The 19924-nt window shown below is 43.9% G+C and overlaps 1 protein-coding gene across 3 annotated transcripts in view; it reads left to right on the top strand.

Annotated features, from left to right (window-relative positions):
* Positions 1–16869, top strand: part of CDK8 (cyclin dependent kinase 8) — a 50716-nt gene extending 33847 nt beyond the window's left edge. For all 3 annotated transcript variants that reach the window (XM_085848376.1, XM_085848375.1, XM_085848377.1), the window contains 4 exons: positions 5599–5696; positions 8232–8310; positions 15495–15614; positions 15822–16869. In XM_085848376.1, the coding sequence (XP_085704502.1) occupies positions 5599–5696; positions 8232–8310; positions 15495–15614; positions 15822–15938 (414 nt within the window). In that variant the 3' untranslated portion in view covers positions 15939–16869. The remainder of the gene's footprint in view (positions 1–5598; positions 5697–8231; positions 8311–15494; positions 15615–15821) is intronic.
* Positions 16870–19924: the final 3055 nt, after the last annotated feature.

Raw genomic sequence — 19924 nt, 5'->3', positions numbered from 1 at the left:
TGGGGTTGAAGACCCACCCGTGATAGGGTTCCGGCATTGTTCCGGAAGCTCACGACTGAATTGTCCGTCCAGTGGGTGAGGCGGCTGCTATTAGGGAAACGCGGTCGATCGCATGCCAGTGGGCGCCAATTCATAACTATATATAATATATATATATATATATATATATATATATATATATATATATATATATATATATGTATATGTGTTTCATTCCAGAACAGGGTGATTTTATTTTAATTTTTTTATTTATTGGAGAAACCTAAATAATTCTCCCACACTAAAAACTATCAGGTTGGAACCTAATATTTTGAATAAATGTAGCCTAATGTTACAGAAGCATGGTTTTATCTTTCTGGGAATGTAACTTCACAAAACACTCGTTTTTGGCTAAGTGAACAACCTTATGCAATGCATGAAAGGCCATTGCATTCTGCGAAAATTGGTGTTTGGTGTGTTTGGCAAAGAATTATTGGCCCAATTTTCTTCTCAGAAGCAGTAAACTCAGAACGTTACATAAACATAATCCATAAGTTTCTTGGGCACCTTACAGAGGACTAAATCAACGAAGGATGATTTCAGAAAGATGGTGCCACAGGTCATACTTCACGATACAGCGTGAATGAACTTAGGCGACATGTTGTTTACCGTGTAGTGTCCAAGTCATTATGGCCACCTCGATCCCCAGACGTTACGTCGCCAAGTTTCTTTTTGTGGGGATATTTGAAGGATATAGTGTACAATACAAATCTACGCACTCTTGGTGAATTAAATGCAATACAGTAAAACTTCCTCCAACCTGGGGGATACGTTCTGGGATAACCTCGTGTTGGAGGAATCATTAAACATATGGGGAAATTGGGGGATATGTTCTTTGCTCCCAAAAAACTCACCCTAAAACATCCTTTCTTGCTTTTTTTTTACATTGATTTTTTTTATGGAATGGTGCAGAATTATTAAATAAACATTAAACGAAGTGTTCGTGTCATAGTATTGTGTTATTGCAAAATAACTCACCTTATTGTGAGGTGGTTGTTGGAGGTTTGGGTGATGATTTGCTGGTGGATGGTGTTGAAGTGCTGCTGGTAGCTGCTGAATTAGGCCTAAAGAATTGTGTTATAGGCACTTGCTTTGCCTTCTGTTTTAACTCCCTGTGAAGCTCTGTTATGTGTAGGGATTTATCTTCAGCCTTCCGTACCGTTCTCATGGTCGATTCATTCACGCCATATTGCCTGGCCAAAGATGAAGCAGAAACTGATGATAATTTATTCAGGATATCAAGTTTCACCTCCATGGTCATTCTTTTCCTCCTCTTCTTGTCTGGTTGGTTCAAATTGGGTCTTTTGGGAGCCATGATTGACGTAAGTTCACTTGATGGAGGCAGGTTTATATACACGCGCATTAACACCGGCCGTTTTTATCGCAATTAATCCAGAATGTAAATTCGAACTGCGATGACGATGCGCGGAAGATGGTGACTCGTATCATCGTATTGTTACGAATTCGAGCCCGCCGGCGTGCGATCGGCCGCGTACCTCTAATCGCAACCGCGTCGTCCACCGGACGGACAATTCAGTCGTGACCCTCCTGGAGCTATCGCCAGAAACCAGTCACGGGTGGAGGTTTAACCTCACCACAGCCCAGTCCACATTCTACCCGCGCGAAATAGGGTGAATCGCCGAATGTCGATATCCCTAAATACCAGCGCGGGTAACCTACCGAGGGGCTGCACCGCGCCGCAGGTCGGCCTGGGACACGAACCGCTTAAGCGGTCCGTTCCATACTACAGTGATAACCGAGCGGTGTTATCGCCGACCTCGACGGATCCGATTCTCTTTACCGGGCGATCAAACCCCACTACTCATTCCACGTTGCAAGATGGCACTTTCAAAGGGGAAATAGGACACGACGAACGGGATACATTCAAACAAAGCACGTATGTACAGCCAAGGCAGTAATGCAATATACAGAAAAAGCATGGAAACAAAAGCAATATCACCAAATATGCTTATAGTGTACAGTTACTTAAACAGGTTCTACTTACGGACATGGTGCCACATCATTCACACAGAACAAAAGAAATGACCCCCTCATAGGCAAGGGGGTAGACGGGGTTCATAAACCTTTATGGCCGTGGGCCGTGGATGACCGAATGGGCCCACGAGACCGACGCTGGTTAACTGCACCCTCATGGTGCGACGGTCGGCGAGCTCTCTCCGGCACTCTTCTCGTGTGCGCAGGCTTGCACGCCCGAGCTGGCAAAGCGGTGCCTCCCGTCCGTGTCCCAAGAAAAGAAGAAGCCCGAGCTCACGAACGAGCTGCTCGAAGGAGAAGAACCACCACGAGCTGAACTGAACACGAGCTGCGAGCTCGACGAGCAGCCACCACGAACTGAACTGAACACGAGCTGCCCGAACCGCCAAGAGAAGAGAGCTCGACCCCGACCACCAAGAGAGAGAGCGGGTCCGCCTTGTATAGTGCGGGGCTCCGCCCCGTTTTCGGCTCTGCCTCCCTTCGAGAAGCTTCTTGAAAAGGGGCGTGTCCTCACTCCGACCGCCTTACGCCCCCCCCCCCGTGTCCACCAATCGCGAACGAGCTCCTCGCCGCTTCTCGTGCCAGCCTTGGCAGCGCAAAAACGGCGGGAAAACTCGCGCATCATCCCAGTTCTTTTCACTGGGCCTTCGCTCGACGTTTTCGGATGGTTTTTGCGGTGGAAAGGGTCGTAGCGTGCTCTGTCGGGCCAAAATAACGATAGCGAAAGAAAAATGGCTATCTCAAAGGGTCACAGCCCGGTGAACACGAAGAAAAATCCCTTTAAACAACGGTGGGGACCTATCTGCACATGAACTTAGTGTCATAACTGAGCTGGGGACCTTTATGGTGTACTGCGAATTTCCACAGCCATAACAGTATGTATAAATTAAATATTGATTAACCCTTATCCACACAAGGGGGGGGGGGGGCTTTTGGCCTTGTATTTAGCCTAAAAAGACCTCCCTTGTATGGACAAGGGTTAAGTGCAGTGCAGTAACAAGGAATAAGAATAATATATATGTATATATATGTATATATATATATATATATATATATATATATATATATATATATATATATATATATATATATATATATATATATATATGTATGTAATATATATTGTTGCGGATTCCGCGCCCGCCGGCGTGCGGACGGCCACGTAACTCGAATCGCGGCACGTCGCCCACCGGACGGACAATCCAGTCGTGACCCTCTCGGACTAACGCCGGGAACCAGTCACGGGTGGACCTTTCGGTCTCACCGCGATCGAGCCAATCAGCCCCCGCGTGGGATAGGGTTGCTCGCCAAATTCGACCTACCTAAGTACCCACGCGGAGGGTAGACCGGGCGATCGCACCTCGCCGCAGGTCGACTTCGGACACGGGCCACTTAAGCGACCCGTTCCGTACTATCAGAATAACCGAGCGGTGTTATCGTCGACCTCGACGGTTCGATTAATTATCGGGCGTATTCAGCCCACTACCAACCCTTTACGTGAAGCAAGATGAGGGTTCAATGGGGGAAAAGACGAAGCGAAGCGGGAGAACAGTTCAACAATAAAGCACATTTATTCGCGGCACACGGGAAGCACACAAATACAATTCCACCAAAAGCACACAAAAAAAAGAAAACACAATTCCATTTACACAAAAAGCAAATATAAAAGCGAAGACAATGCAGAGCTAATACTGACTACCGAGCACACGGCAACACTTATACAATTCTACTTCACAGACGGCGCCGACAACACATACCCAAAACCAAGGAAAAGAAACACCCTCAAGAATGAGGCGGGCCTGAGGCCGAGACCGGGTCGCGCCTACCCGTCTGGTGATGAGACGCGGAGCGGCGATGGCGCCTCACTCTGCGGGCCTCGCGGACAGTGCCTGGCAGGGGGTGGGAAAAGGGGCCCCCTTGGTCGCACTATCTCAGCGCGGGGGGAAACAGGAGGGGGTTGCTGATGCTCGGGGTATAGAGGATCTTTATTATCCCTGGTGTGCGTCTCCACCTCGGCCAGGTCGCGCTGCCGGCCTTCCTCGGGCGTGCAGCTCCCGGCACCGTCGCGAGCACCCCCTCGTCTGCCTTCGCCGCTGCCGCCTCTCCGCCTCTGGACTCTCCACCCTGGAGTCTTCTTTGGGCTCTCCTCGTTCGACTCTCTTCAGCTTCTCCAGCTACTGCAGGCTTCGGGCTCCAGACTTCCACTCTGCCTTCTCTCTCTGCTGACTGACGAACACCGTCCTTTTATCCCCCCGTAGCTTCGCCTTTGACCCCCTCCCTTTGACCTTTCACCTCGCTCCCCATTGGCCCGAGAAAAAGTGGGCGTGAAGGCTTTTTGATCCACAAATTTGCATATATCGATCGTTCTGGAGGCGGGGCCAAATCGCCCCTCGCTCACCGATTGGACGGCAAAAAGTGGGCGTGTGTCGTTTTTGATCCGTTTTTGAAGCACAAAATCCGTGATTTTGTACACGCTGTTCAACGTGCGCCCTGCACGAGTCCAACACCGGTACCCACAGCGGGGCCAGAACGGTGGCGATGCTACGGTTGCGAGGCGTGACGGGAAGGTCGTGGCGGTTGTGGTGAAGCGGCGTTGTGGTTGGTGGTTGATGTTGTGGTTGTGGTGGTAATCATGGCGGTTGGTCCAAAATAAAGATAGTAAAAGAAAAACGGCTATCCTGAAGAGTCGCAGCACGTATAAATGACATGTATTCCCACTGGACAACGGGTTTGGGCCTAACTACACATGCACTTACCGAGATACCTCACCTAAGGGACCTGAATGGTGGTTTGCGAATTTGGTAACCACAACAATATGTATATATGTATGTGTATATATATGTATATATGTATGTGTGTGTATATATATATATATATATATATATATATATATATATATATATATATATATATATATATATATATATATATATATATATATGGGAAAACACCATCCCCGATCACGTAAATTTGAAACACCCTCGCGTTGGGGAGTTTTTGATGCATTTATTTCAGTTAGTCAATTGGAAACCGTGCTTGAGGAAGCCACGTTGGAGGAAGTTTTACTGCAATTGGCAGTATTCCCCAAGAAATGGTACACTCTGTGGCTGAGAGCATTCTGCGGAGAATTAATTTGTGCCTGCAACATGGTGGTGGACACTTTCAGCACTTCATTTAAAGTAATCAAATGTGTGGATCATGTCACGTCTTTCTGTAACATTAGGCTACATTTACACAAAATATCGAATTCCTAACTGATATAGTTATTAATGTCTGGTAATTATTTAGGGTTCTCAATTTTTTTTTTTTTTTTTTTTTTACACCCTGTACTTTTATCATTGAAAAGAAAATTCGAGCATCATTTTATGTAATACCAAGGGTGGAATAGTTTGAAATGCATAAAGAATAAATGGGGCGACGCGTTTGTGAGCTTCACGTGCAGCATGTGCGTCAACATAAGACCAAAAGTTTTTTTTTCATTGAAACATTTGTGAGTTTTATTGTTAAACCAATTTTATTTTTGTAATTTACCCTTACACATTTTCCCCTTTCTCAATTTTCCAGCTGCAGAGGCTTCTTACAATGGACCCAACCCGTCGCCTTTCCTCTGAGCACGCCATGACTGATGGATACTTCCATGAAGAGCCTTTGCCTTCAACAGAGTAAAAAACTTTCAAACCCTGTTTTTTAATTATTTACACCCCTCGATTGTCTTATTGATCCTATCACTTCTTCCAGTGTTGCCACTGTCTGATGCATATGCTTTTTAGCTCCTTCGTTTGATATTGGCCTGAATAGGTTGACAACTACAAGCTTACTTAGTATAGTGATTCAGACATTGTTCCTTCCCTGCTTGTACTTTAGCTCAAGCCTGAATGCCTCTTCAGTATAATTCATGAATAATGTCCCCGCTGTTTATAAGGTACACAAGAGACCACACACAAATATTTGGAGGAATTTGCAATTTGTACACTGCTGCTGGTTTTTTGACCAATGAAATACCTAAGCAGCTAGCTTTTGTATTGTTTCAGTTAAATGTATAGTCGGAGGGCACTCAGGGGTGACATGTCCAGATGCTCACTCGGCGGTGACACATTTATACAAAAATCCCATCAACAGAAAGCTAATGCTTTCTGGATCGGTTGCAGAATCTCAGTCGAGGTTTGACAGCACCTTGTCAGGAGAGTCCAGGAACAGCTGCTTGCAACTCGGTAAGGTTGGTACAGAAAGCGATGGGTTTGCTACACAAGATTTAGACGCAAACACGGAGTTTAGGCATTCAGCCTTTTCTTGTGCAGTGTCAGTAGTGCGTCCATTTGAGGTAAGGGATAGGATGGAGGGAGCACATACACCAGAAACAGACTGACGCCACCAGGATCTGGAGGAAGGGAGAGAGGTTTGAGAGTTCAGACTTGAGATTAGAAAGATGTCGTTTCCTGGCTCTCCTAAGGGTAGACACACTTGCTCCGAGCTTTGTGGAAGGAACTGAGATTACCTTCAGTTGGATTTGCCTTCAATGAGGTGAAGGCAAGTTGTTTAGGACAACAGCCTCGCCACAAGCTTCAGTGTACCATGGGTGGGGGGAAGGGTAGGACAACTGAAGTCGAGGTGGGATAAATCTGTGCATGAGAGAGAGCAAGTTTCTTTGAAAGAATTCCCAGGATGAGTTGATGTCGGATAGAGCAGAGATGGGAGACCAGTCTAGAAGTTTGATGGCTGCTTGAAGACCCTGCCAGTCAGTCTGAGTAAAATGCCAGACTCGTCGGTGCTGAGGTGGTTCTCTGATATCTCGAGATAAAATGGTCCGCAGAAAAAAAAATTGAGGCGAAACTTTGCATGTATGACCGCCTATCCATGAGGAACAAAAGGTTCTCACATATGACATAGGTCGCATGGTTTGGCAGCCATATTGGATTTACCCTAAAATCTATTTTTAAAATCCTGTCCAGAACGGCTGAACAGATCGAGGGGAAACCTCACACAAATGTTCCCCAAGCCTTGGGTGTCCAAGTTTAAGGAATAATTAATAGGTCACATGGTTTGGTAGCCATATTGGATTGAAGAAAAATATTAAATAATGTTTTCTCTGGAATTGCTTAATCAATCAATGTGACACTTCACATTTATGATCTAGTCGTGATGGGGAATGCATGTTTTAAATTTCAACTTCGTCAGATGCATGGTCTGGCAACCAAAATTATTTTTGATCTGGGTTTTTGGTTTCTTTGAAGTTTTTTTGTTTGTTTTTTAATAAGTCTCACTTGGCTGTGCATGGATGGGTTTGAGGGTAGAGTAGTAGCAGCTGAAATGTGAATCCTATCCAGGTTCTTCCTGATGACTTCATCTTTGCTTTTTGCTTGTTTGGGTTATTTCTGATTACTCCAATGCAGGACTGTACCTATTTGGTCTTCCATTTGATTTGAATTTAATTTATTTTAATCCCATTCTGAATTCAATTGAATAATAGTAAATGTCATGGGTCAGGGTCAGGTGTCTGATCAAAGCGGGGTTGCATCAAAGTGGGATGTCTTGGTACCCGGTCATCACTGGCAGTAGTTATGAAGTGGTAGTTCAAATTATGTCTTATTAATTACGTTACATACCAGTACACAAGCGTCACACAAAACAAGTCCTGGCTAGGGTCTGCAATCTCTGATTGCTCTTTTTCTTGTTATTTGTGCATGGTGGAGGGTATTGAGAATGTTTCGGAGGTGAATAGTCACAAGGAAGTTGTTCGGGTTTGTCATGTTAACTTCACGTGCTTGTATCAAAATATGTATTCTCAGTTGGTTGCTGCAATAAAATAGTTATCTTTAAACTAATATCAGTTTCTCTTCGACTTCCAATATATATATATATATATATATATATATATATATATATATATATATATATATATATATATATATATATATATATATATATATATATATATATATATATATATATATATATATATATATATATATATATTTTTTTTTTTTCTTTTAAATTGTCAGTTTTCTTTCAATAGATCGAAACCTTGTGTGAATTTTCTTAAATGACATTGATTTGCTATCAGAGGATGCTTGTTTATTTTAGATTTCTTGTGATCCACATATGAACCTCATTGGTATAATCATTCAATATGAGATTATATATAAACAATGCAAAGCTTGACATTGCAGGGTTGGTGGTGATTGTGTCACCGCGTGCAGTGTATTTGCAGGTTGTCAAATCCCATATCCTAAAAGAGAATTTCTGAATGAAGAGGAGATGGAAGAAAAGGGTGATAAGGTAGATATTGACTGCATTCTGCCTCCACCATTGATCTTCCTATTTTCCTTCTGACATCATTTAATCGGCCTTAACATGGTCATCCACGATTGCCTCAAACAAGGGTTATCTTCAAGGAACATATTCCCACAGTTAAAGTTAGATAACCATTTTGTTACCGCCACCACCGAAGGTGAAGGAGGTTATGTTTTCACCCCTTTGTTTGTTTGTATGTTTGTGTACAGGATATCTCAAAAAGTTGTGGACAGGTTTGTTGCGTTACAAGGACGAACTGATTTGATTTTGGTGAAGATCCGGGTCTGGATCCAACCAGGAGAATTTTTTAAGTGATTCTTCACCATTGAGAGATGGGGCCAAAACCGATGTTATAGCACGATATCTCAAAAAGTTGTGGACGGATTCCGATGAAACTTGGATAGGTTGGGTGTGTGACAAGGACGAATTGATTCAATTTTGAAGATCTGAATCCGAATCTGGATACGAGAATTGTTTAATTTTTTAAAGCGATTCTTCACCATTGAGAGATCGGGCCAAAAACGATATAGTACTGTATAGCATGATATTTCAAAAATGTATTGGGCCCGATATGTTCTCGTGGATCAGGCATTACGTGGCGCAGGTACGCGCTCTACCGAGTGTCCTTCTAGTTAACTGGAGAATATGAGGGTGCACTTTTGCCTTACATGGTGACTATGCATTGGTGGATTTATTTGGAGCTGGTTGCATCTTTGCATAAATATCCAACGATAAAGTTTAGTAAGATCCCAAAATTGTGGGGCTGAGAAAACATCTCAATTGTACAAAACAACAAATAATGTCAACTAAATTATAATCACAAATAATAATAATAATAAGAAGAAGAATGCATTTAAACTTGGATGAGCAAACGAAAAATGCGGCTCTCCGGTGGCAACCAAATTTTTGCTCCCGAGTCAACACAAGCCTTTTTTTTTTTTTTTTTTTTTTTTTTTTTTTTTTTTTTTGTATACCTTGGTCGAGGCTCGTATGAGAGCTAACACACAACTCACAGCAAGGAGGCATGAGACAAGAGGGGTGGGAGTGGAAGGGACAAATCATTGGGGAACAGACACAGGTGAACTGTGGAAGGGAGAGGGATGGGGATGGGACGGGGAACATGGCGAGGAGAAGATGGACATTACAGGGACTTTCAGGAAGGAAAGCAGGAGAATTGAAGGAAGTGGGCTTGGGTGGATTATCGGGGGTAGAAAAGATCGAGGATTTGGATGGGGGAAGATAAGAGGTGGTGGTGAACAGCTGTTCTGAAAGCCTGGAGGGAAGAATGGGAAAGAATAGAGTGAGGAAGTTTATTCCAAAGGCGGGAAAAAAGAGGAATGAAAGAGTGAAGATGAGCAGTGATTCGTGATTTTGGTAGTTTTACCAGAAGGGGGTTGTTGGCGGACCTTGAGCGCCCTGTGGAAATGTGGTTGGGACAAATCGCAGAGAGAGCAGGGGGGCAAGGCTGGAGAGGAGTCGGTAGAAGACAGAAAGACCACCGACCAACCTGCGGTGATTGAGTGAGAGGCCCAAAGACTCAGCTTCATTGCGGGAGATGCCAATGATCTTAAAAGCCCTGGTTTCGACAGCGTGAAGTCGAGAAAGGTGGGAGGCAGGAGCACCAGCCCAGAGGGGAGAGCAGTACTCCATCAGGCTACGGACAAAAGCTTTGTAAGTGGTCAGGAGCTCAAGAGGGCCGAGGAAGGACTTTGCACGACGGAGGATTCCCAGTCGGCGACTGGCTTTTGAGGCAAGGTTGGAAATGTGACTTTCCCAGGAAAGGTCATGGCAGATAGTGAGACCCAGAAGCTTGAAAGAAAAGACTTCTTCCAGAGGATTGTTGAGAAAGTGGATGGGGGTTTTCTAAACGGTCCTTTCGAAGAGACATAGTGAGAGTGTGAGATTTGTCTGGATTGAAAGACATGTTCCACGTGTTGGACCAGTTTGTGATTTTATCCAGATCTGCAGTGAGCGAAGAAGCTGCTGCTTGCCGGTCTGAGGGATGACAGATGGTACGGCAGAGGGTGGAGTCATCGGCAAAGAGAAATAGAGGATTTTCCAGAGAGTCCGAGAGATCATTGATGAAAACCAGAAAAAGAACAGGGCCCAGAACGCTACCTTGAGGAACTCCAGCCTGCACAGGAAGAGGGGATGAAAGAACTCCATTTAGGGCCACACGTTGACTGCGACAGGAGAGGAAGTCTGCGAGCCATGAGTGGAGATGGCCTTGAATTCCTACACTCGACAATTCCCTTGGCTCTCATTCCTCCTTTATCCCAAATAGCATGCACCTCCAACATGAAAGGACTTTATTTTCTCATCACATCTCCCCCTATAGGTTGCTGCTGCTGCTGCTGCTTCAGACATGGTGCTTAATGAATGAGGATACATATTGTTACGAATTCTGGCCCGTCCGGCGTGCGGGCGACCGCGTAACTCTAATAGCAGCCGCCTCGCCCACCGGAACGGACAATTCAGTCGTGACCCTCTCGGAACAACGCCGGGAGCTAGTCACGGGTGGGGGTTTAACCTCACCACAACTCGGTCCGCATTCTACCCGCGCGAAATAGGGTCCGATCACCGAATGGTCGATTTACCTAAGTACCCGCGCGGGTAGCGTACCGAGGAGTTGTACCACGCCGCAGGTCAACTCCGGACACGAACCGCTTAAGCGGCTCGTTCCGTACTGCAGGGATCACCGAGTGGAGCTCTCGTCGACCTCGACGGTTCAGATTACTTATCGGGTGTTTCAACCCACTCCCAATCCCTTACGTGATGCAAGATGGAGCTTTCAAATAAGGGAAAAAGACGCAACGAAACGGGAAACAGTTCAACAAGCAAGCACTTTGTTACACACACAGACAAGCACGTATTCACAGTCATACAGTAATGCACATATAACAGTCAAGACAAAATGCAACAAAAGCAAAAGCACGACTACCGACTATAATTATTTACAACACTTAAACAATTATACTTGTCGGAACTCGGCGCGGGCCACTGAATTAATACACCAGGGGGTTGACTCAGCCTGTCATCCTTCCGAGGTCGGCGAAATGAGTACCAGTGTACTGGGCCGGTGTATACCCCCGGTTAAAATAGGTGTACCATATCCCTGTGTCGTAAGAGGCGACCAGGGTTGCGTCAGGAAGGGCATCTGGCGTAAAACCTGTGCCAAATCACTATGCGGATCATACGGATGATCCGCTGTGGCGACCCCTAACGGTAGCAGCCGAAAGAAGAAGAAGAAGAAGAAGAAGACTTGTCGGAACTCGGCGCCACATCACTCATTCAAAAAACAAAGGGAACTAAAGCCACCCTCACAGGCAAGGAAGCAGACATGTACGTGGACCCTGGAGGAGCGGCCAAGTCCACGAGACCGAGAAGGTCTTACCCGCATCCTCGTGACTCGATGGCGGGCAAGCCGCAATGTCCGCGTAGCTGCACCCCGACTCCGTGCCCCTGGCTACGTCGGTGAGCCCTCTCCGGCGTGCTCCGCGCAAGCACGGTTTTGTCGGCACCACAGTTAGGGTGGGGAAGGAACGGGGCCACCGGGCACTGTCTCAGTGCGGATGGGGGGGGGAGAATTGTCGATGCTCAGGGTCGAGTGAGGGGAATGGCTGGCTGTCTGGAATCCCGCGACGAGACGGCACCAATGACGAGACGAGCGACCCCCACACTGCAACCTTGATGATGACCTCCATCTTCATTCGACCAGCCGCGCGAGTCGCCTTGTGCTCGCGTCTTTATAGACCGGAGGAGGAGCCTGTATGCAGATTTTAGGATCAAAACTCGATTGGAGGCGGGGCCACGCCCCCTCTGTTCAGCCATTGGTGTGGCAAAAAGGGGCGTGAGCCTCTTTTGATCCTAATTCTCTCCCGTGAAGAATCCACATTCATCGCGCTTGGAGGCGGGGCCATACCGCCCGACGCTCGCCCATTGGACGGAGAAAAAGGGGCGTGAACCCTTGCTGATCCGAATTTCTCCCTGAGAGGAACGCATTCGTACCCGCGGCTCGACGCGTTCGGCATCAATTACCAAACGGGCCCTGGACAACACAATGTTTGGTGTTGACTGGTGGTGTGGTCGATGGTTGTTGAAGAAGATAGGCGAAGGTGGTGGGGGGTTTTCTGTGGTGGTTTGGTGGTTGGCGGGCGTCGTTTGGGAATGGCGGTGAAGCGATGTTTGCGAGATGGAGTTGTGAAGGTAAAGGTAGTGGCTGTTTGCGTTGTTGGTGGCTTAATGGTCCAAAATAACAATAGAGAAAGAAAAATGGCTAACTCAAAGTGGCGCAGCCCGGATGAATTGCACATATTCCTTCTATACAATGGGTTTGGGCTAACTACACATGAACTTACCGGTATATCTCACCTGAGGACCCTTTATGGTGTAATGCGAATTTCCACAGCCGTAACAATATTTTGAGTCAAACCAAAAGGAAAGATGCCATTTTTTGGCCTACGATAATTCTAATTTTCTTTGGTGTCTTTTTAAAGCAGTAAGCAGAAGAGAGAGGTTGCAAAAGAGCAAGATGAAATGAGTCTGGAGATGATAAAATTTGCTTTTTCTCTGGTTTACTGAAAAGAGAATTGTAAGTGTCCATGGACAACAGTGTTGCTTCATATTCTTTAACCCTCAACGGCACGCATACCAACACTCACACATTGGCACACCTGGGGTCAATTTGACCCCATTCAAAATGGTCATTGATTTGGTCGATACACAAGCCAAATGTTGCAACATTTGTCAAATATATCATACCTAGTTTGTAAAAAAGTGTAAAACATTGAGAAGTTGATGATACATATGATCATCTGGCTTTCATCTGGCTGTTCATCAACGTCAGAAACCTGATCTTCATCTGATGTATCACGGACTGCAGCCTGATCTGGGATGTAGGAATCATCATCGCTTGGATCAGATAAAGACTCACTGTCACTTTCATCTTCTAATATTTGTCTAAGATCATCAGCAACAGAATACCGTGCTCTCCGTTGGTTAGCCATGGTTTGAAGGAAAATGCAAATACACTAGCGTTATGAACTGCAGTTTCGATTTCTGGAATATCCCATTTCCAGGAATGAGCAATTCCCAGAACCATTCCAATCCCCTTTTAGTCACAGAATGATACAGATTATAACAGTATGAAAACAATTGGGAAACACCTTTATTGTTCTTTGAGAAATAATAACAATTCCAGAAAAGAAAATGGGATAAAGTGTTCAGAGTTATGAATGTAAATGTGTTTTGGGAGTTCTCCCAGCGTGGGTCATATAGACCCCACTATTTTCTCCTGCAAATATCTCCCAGATGTATTACCCTATATTCGCTAAATTTTACAGCGATAACATACATATATGGGGTGAGGATAAACAGAGACCATGGGCTGATATCGGCTAATATTATTTTTTTACACACAATAAACCTGCATTGTTGGGTCAAATTGACCCCAGGTATGCCGTTGAGGGTTAAAGAGATCAGGTTGTTAGAGAGTCTTCTTCTTCCTCTTTCGGCTGCTCCCGTTCGGGGTCGCCACAGCGGATCATCCGTATGATCCGCATAGTGATTTGGCACATGTTTTACGCCGGATGCCCTTCCTGACGCAACCCTGGTCGCCTCTTACGACACAGGGATATCAGGTTGTTAGAGAGTATGGTTATGAAACTTTCATTCTTCATTAAATTAAAGCTAAGGATCATGCTTCTCAATTATGAGATTAAAGGTATTTATATAGATTTTTAAACTATCATTTTCTTCTTTATTAAGTCATCTAAAATTGCTGATCCTTCATTAAAATTGGTTTTCTTCCATAGTCACTTAAATCAATAACTTGACTTTGTTTTGGGATTGCTTGAAAGGAAGACAACATAGATTTTCTTGCCTTCAGATCAAAAAGTTGCTCTCCAAAACCTACTGTATATTTATTTTTACATTGATCAAAGAGATGCGAATTGTGGTCAAGTGAGGGTTGTAAATCATTATATATTCCATGATTTTTCATAAGGATCTCTGCCTTACCATGGAAGCAAGGAATTTGTCGTTGCAGGGCAGCCTGGAAGTTGCTCATCATATGATTGGCTTCTTTGGGCCAGAATCAGCAACTTAATACTATGAGTGACTAATAAGGCAACATCTTTGACCCAGTCTTGCTCTCCATTTACATCAACGGTGTCTGATGCCCCATAAAGCCTTTTCCATTTTGCAGACAATTCCATATTTTGCCTTCTGGTACCCAATTCCAACAACAGAACAATAGTGGCTGATTCAAAGGATCAGCTGAGAATCTTTTTATTTTTATTTTATTAAGACAGGGCCTGTTCTCTCATTGCAAACAGATTTTTCTTTGTTTGCTACCACTTCTGGTCTTGCTCTTATAGGTTTGTATGCAGCCAGTAGCTGCTTGGCTGCATCATTTTCTGGGGGCATGGCTGTGCTGCTGATGCAATGCCCCCATTCCCAGCTAGCTGGTACTCAATTTGCCGACCCCGGAAGGATGACAGGCTGAGTCGACCCACCTGATATTCATTCAATGGCACGATGGGCTTGAACTCGAGACCCAAGGATCTTAAGCCAGCCACCTTAACCGTTAAGCCAACACCAGGCTTGATCTTGCTTTGATTGCTCTTTATGCCCTCCACCCCTTCTCATCCCATCAAGGATGCACTTGCTCTTTTAGTAACTCATTAACCTTCCAAAATCCAGGAATGCTGCTCATCTCCACTCATTTATTCCTTTCTCCCACTTGCGGAACAACCTTCAGTCTGTACAATACACCGATTCCCTCTTGGGCTTAAAGACAGCAAAACACCACCATGTCATCCCATCTTCTATCCTTACCTGTAATCCTCCAACACCCGTCCACACCCCTTTCCCCAAGGTTCCAATATATGTTTTTCAACGTCATCTCATTTTCTCTTTTCTCATTCATCCACCCATTTATGTCCATTTCCCTACTACTCTGTCAGTACGTTAATTCTCTCATTCATCATCTTGCTCTTCCGTGAGCCGAAATTTTGTGCACAAAAGTTTCTCGTAGTGTCTGAACCTGCTTTCAAAATCTGTTTCTTGATTTCTTACAAACCCATGTAAGCACTGCTATTTCAGATGGTCGAAGTGGCTGCACAAATGTTTTATTACAAGAGATATCTTTCTACCTTGCATTTTCACAGCAACAGCCTCAGCAGGGAAATCATGGAAACCAGGATTCCAGCCATGCACCTGGAGCACCAGCGAATAAAAAGCCCAGAACGCAGCCTCCTGCAACGACCTCAGCGACAACTGAATATCAGGTAAACACTATTTCCCCACACGACAGGTTTAACACCCTGAAAGACAGAAGAGTGGTGTAAGGATTTTAAAGGAGTTTTTCTTTGCACCACTGTCAAAAAAAAATCCATTGATTGATTGCATTTTCAAAAAGTTTAATTATGACGACCAAAGGTTAAAAGTGGGTCAGACATTCTTACTTTTTCTCACTCTCTCTCTCTTTCCACAAGCGAGCTCATCCTGGATTCCAAGGCCAACCTCAAGCTTCACAACCACAAACAAACGTCAGCTTTCCTTCAACTTCTCAAGCCAATCCTAACTTTGTGAATCACCCTCATCGCTACTAACCAATGGACATTACCTTACACAACCCGGTGAAATGGCACAGAGAAGTTAAATTTCCCCAATTAAATTTGGTCGTGTACCGTCACACCTGCTGTGAGACAATCACGTGTTTGACCCTTTTCCACTGTCCAAGCTGCATGGGGAGTCTGTTGTCATGCACGTATAAGAATACGATCACAGACCTTTGTGACATCATTCAGAAATGAAGGCAATTTGTTGAAATGGGATGTGGATATACAAGAGGAACCCCATATACATCTGGCCAATTTAAAAGCCTCAAAGTTATTTTCTTGATCGTCTGCTTGCTTGGAGTGTTTTTACCAAAAAAAAAAAAAAATCAGGACATATGGGCCAGGACAGTCCATATTCAAAGTGTATAGTTTGTAAAAATAAATGGCTACTTAGTAAATCTGTCAGAGTACCAGTTTCTCGCTGTAGTGATGAAAGTAAGGAAAAAAAAAGCCGTTTGGATAGCGATTGATTCTTCTGGTGGAACAATGAAGTACACCTGTTTGGAATAATTGACTCTGGCACAGTTCAGATTATCAAAAGCCAAAATTTTATTTTTTAGCTGCATTCACAACTGCAGTATCACTAAAGCTGATAACATTGAAAACAGGGAGGCTAAGGGAAGACACAGGGTGATTTGAAGATGATGAACAAGCTCTGATTATTTTGAATGAGAATAAAACAAGAAGTAAATGGTTGAAGAACTGAACAACAGAAAAGGGTTCAAACTTGTAAATGGATTGCAAATGAACAAGGAATGGTTGGTGTTGAGTTTATTCTGCAAGGATTGTGTACATTTCTACCTCAAGATCATACTTCCTGTTTGTGATTGTTGGCTTTGCTTTAGTAGCAAATCCTCCATGTTATTGCCATAATGGCCTTGATTGTGTTTTCTTCCTCCAAGTAAAGGTTCCTGAGGGATAATGGTTTTTGACCAACTGATGGAAAGGGATTTGGATGGTTTATGAATAGTCCATGATTCTGGTGGTTAATGTTTACATTCAAAATATTTTTGGATTGATCCATTTCAAGATCCATGAGCACACTGCTTCCAACTGGCAAAGGCCTTGAATTTCAGAATACTATGGTGAGGAAAATGTACCAACCACAGTGCTTTGTAAAAGTCGAAAAAAAATTTCCAGGTTATTTTGTGGAGTGGAGAAGTTGAGGAAATCAAGTTGTCAGGAAGTGACAACCTTGTAAAATAATAAGTGCATTGTTTCAGTTGCTTTTGTTTTGGGGTTGGACATTCCATTTAGTCATTGTTCTGAACTCGGGTTCAATACATCAGCATGAATGACTAAATAAGGAGTGGAATGAACGATTCCATTCAAAAGGAAGGAAATTAAAGGGTAAGAAGAAGACCGTTTGATGGGCTGTAGTGTCTCGCCTTCACGGGGGTTTGTGTCATTTGAGAACAAAACGCTTTCGTTCACGATGGACAGAATGTTCACAACAAATGTCAACACTTCTCAAATTAGACTGAAGATGATAGTTTCTTAAGTCTTACATGTGGGATGGGCCACGATTGGAAATTAAATATTTCCTTCCTTTACATAAACAATCAGTTTGTAGTGAAAGAGCAACCATCCATGTCATACCTTCTTTATAATGGACAGTTTCGACCATGCTCAAAAAGGTGTTTGTGAGGGTGACATTCACAAGTTCTGACATATTTAACAACTCCCACAAATGCTCTTTTTACATCTGATTATTAGATTTATTTGTTTATTTCCATCCTGCCTTGAGGTTTAAGTGTTGAAGAGAGGACGTTATGAAGAGGACCGTGTTTAGCTTGTCATGAACCCTCTAAACTATTTGCAAGACAGCTTGATGATCAGGACTGGATACAAAATGGAGTTTTTACAAAATAGAGTACAGGGTATGGTAAAATTGCAGCAACTCCTTGCTTTTGCAAGTTGAAATCGTATATTACAGCTTGCAACAGGAGAAATATTTCAAAACCAGGATAAAAAGCAATTTGGTGCTCGGTGTCCAGAGTTTTGGAGAAGGAATGAATCTTGCTGTGGGTGAAGGGAGGCTGATGTATCAGCAGGTAAGAAAATATCTTCAAAACTACTGAGTTGATGATTGCTGCCAACCATGCAGATCAAAGTAACAGCTTTTGGAAAAGCAGACGAGGAGCGTTCAGAGTACACACAGACAGAGAATGAAAGTACTGATGCCCATCACAGCTGGCCACAACAATGACACGGTAGCCAGGAATGAGTAAAGCGACATGCGGCATATCCGAAGATTAGATGGTGTACATACTGACCAATCAGACTGTACAATTGACCACAGTGATAAGCAGACACCCTTTTAAGAAGCACTGCACAGTGGAAATTCAAATTGCTGATTTCCAACTTCAACACTATCAAATGTGGAAACAGGGACAAAAGTAACCATCCAAAAATTATCTCGCTCCATCGCTAAATGTATAAGTTCATGAAGGTCTTGGCTTGCTCGTTGGTCCCGAGTCACATCTGCAGATCAATCCTAAACCATATTTCTCAAAAGAAAAATATCTGATAAATTCCTGAAACTCTAACAGTCAAAGCATTAAACGGTTCCATAATTGGAAGTCAAATTTGACCATTTCAACCACAATTAGGAAATGATGTCGAGTAAACCTAACTTTTGTGAAAGCTTTGGTGTTGGAATATAAAATTGGACTGAAGATGATCGTAATGACGTTGGGTATAGTGGAGCGCACACGGACAGTTATCTAAACAGATTGTTTTGCTCCGGTATGGTTTTGGGACAAGGAGTAAAAACGCTACGTAGAATAGTGCTGTGAGCACCGAGGTGATCTCCAAAAAGACGCAGGAAAGCTATGTACTCAACAAAAATGTTATTTCAGTTACAAACAAGAACATTCTTTCAAAAAAGGAAAACGAGTGTAAACCAGAGTTTAAAAATATACCGTGCCCAACACAAAAGTTCTGGTCACCGGAGTGAAAATGTACAGCTCATGGTATATGAAAATCAACTTTTGCTCCCAGATCTTTAAAGTCGGGCATCACAAAGCATACATGGTCTTATAGACACATTACCATCATTAAAAACCTGTCTCTGTGGAGTCTACTTTGAACCAGGCACTGTCTGAACTAAGAGGACAACAAACAGTCTTAATCCAAGGAAGAAGCATGTCTGCACGTTTCTCCCAAGAAACAAGATGTGAAGAGTGCTTGATCAAATGGAATGGGACTCACTCTCTCTCTCTCATTTCCCATCTCAGTCCGGCACAAGGACATGCAAGATGTGTCCAGAAGATGATGGTAAGCATTGGCGCACAATGTTGTTTTGCACAAAATGATCAATTTTACATGGAGAACCAATCCGGTCCTGATCCTTCCACTGCCAAAGCACACTACTTCACTTATGGGTATGCCTGTGTCAAATATGAGATCAGCATATGCAAAGAAGTTGGACCTGGTAATAATCACCACCTGCTGTTGCTTTGTGGACCACTTCCCATTATCTAATGTCAAGAGCCTCTACCTGTTGGCTGGCATTGCCATTCCAGATGTCAGAATCATCTCCAGCAGAGCAGAGAAAAGCAGACAGACTTTGGGATCCAACAACAAATCCCTGTCTAGAAAAAGACGAGATAAAGCTCTCGCTGCCGTACAGCCACTCAATATGACACCAGAGCACACCAGATTAAATTAATGATTTAAAACATGGTTAACTGGTCGATCTATAAAGCCAACATCACTAAAGCGGAGCACCTGTCACCAGGTAAAGACAAAATATGGCTGACAGTAGACGGCCTGAATTGCATCAAAACTGAAGTTGTGCATTCAAGAGTGATGAAGCACAAGTGGAGATACAACAGAGACTCTTGATGCCTGCAATTGGGGTGAACAGACTACAGACAATGAAACACCAACCGAATTTCCACCTGTTTGATGCAATACGTACAAAAAGAAGAAGAAGAAAAAAACACCTGACCAAATTCTCAACGCCGGCAAAA

This window comes from Eptatretus burgeri, chromosome 12, assembly GCF_056783735.1.
Source record: "Eptatretus burgeri isolate ZD-2024b chromosome 12, Ebu_testis_v1, whole genome shotgun sequence".
NCBI lineage: Eukaryota > Metazoa > Chordata > Myxini > Myxiniformes > Myxinidae > Eptatretus > Eptatretus burgeri.
Note: the sequence above shows the minus strand (reverse complement) of the source record. Positions and strands in the feature narration are given on the sequence as shown.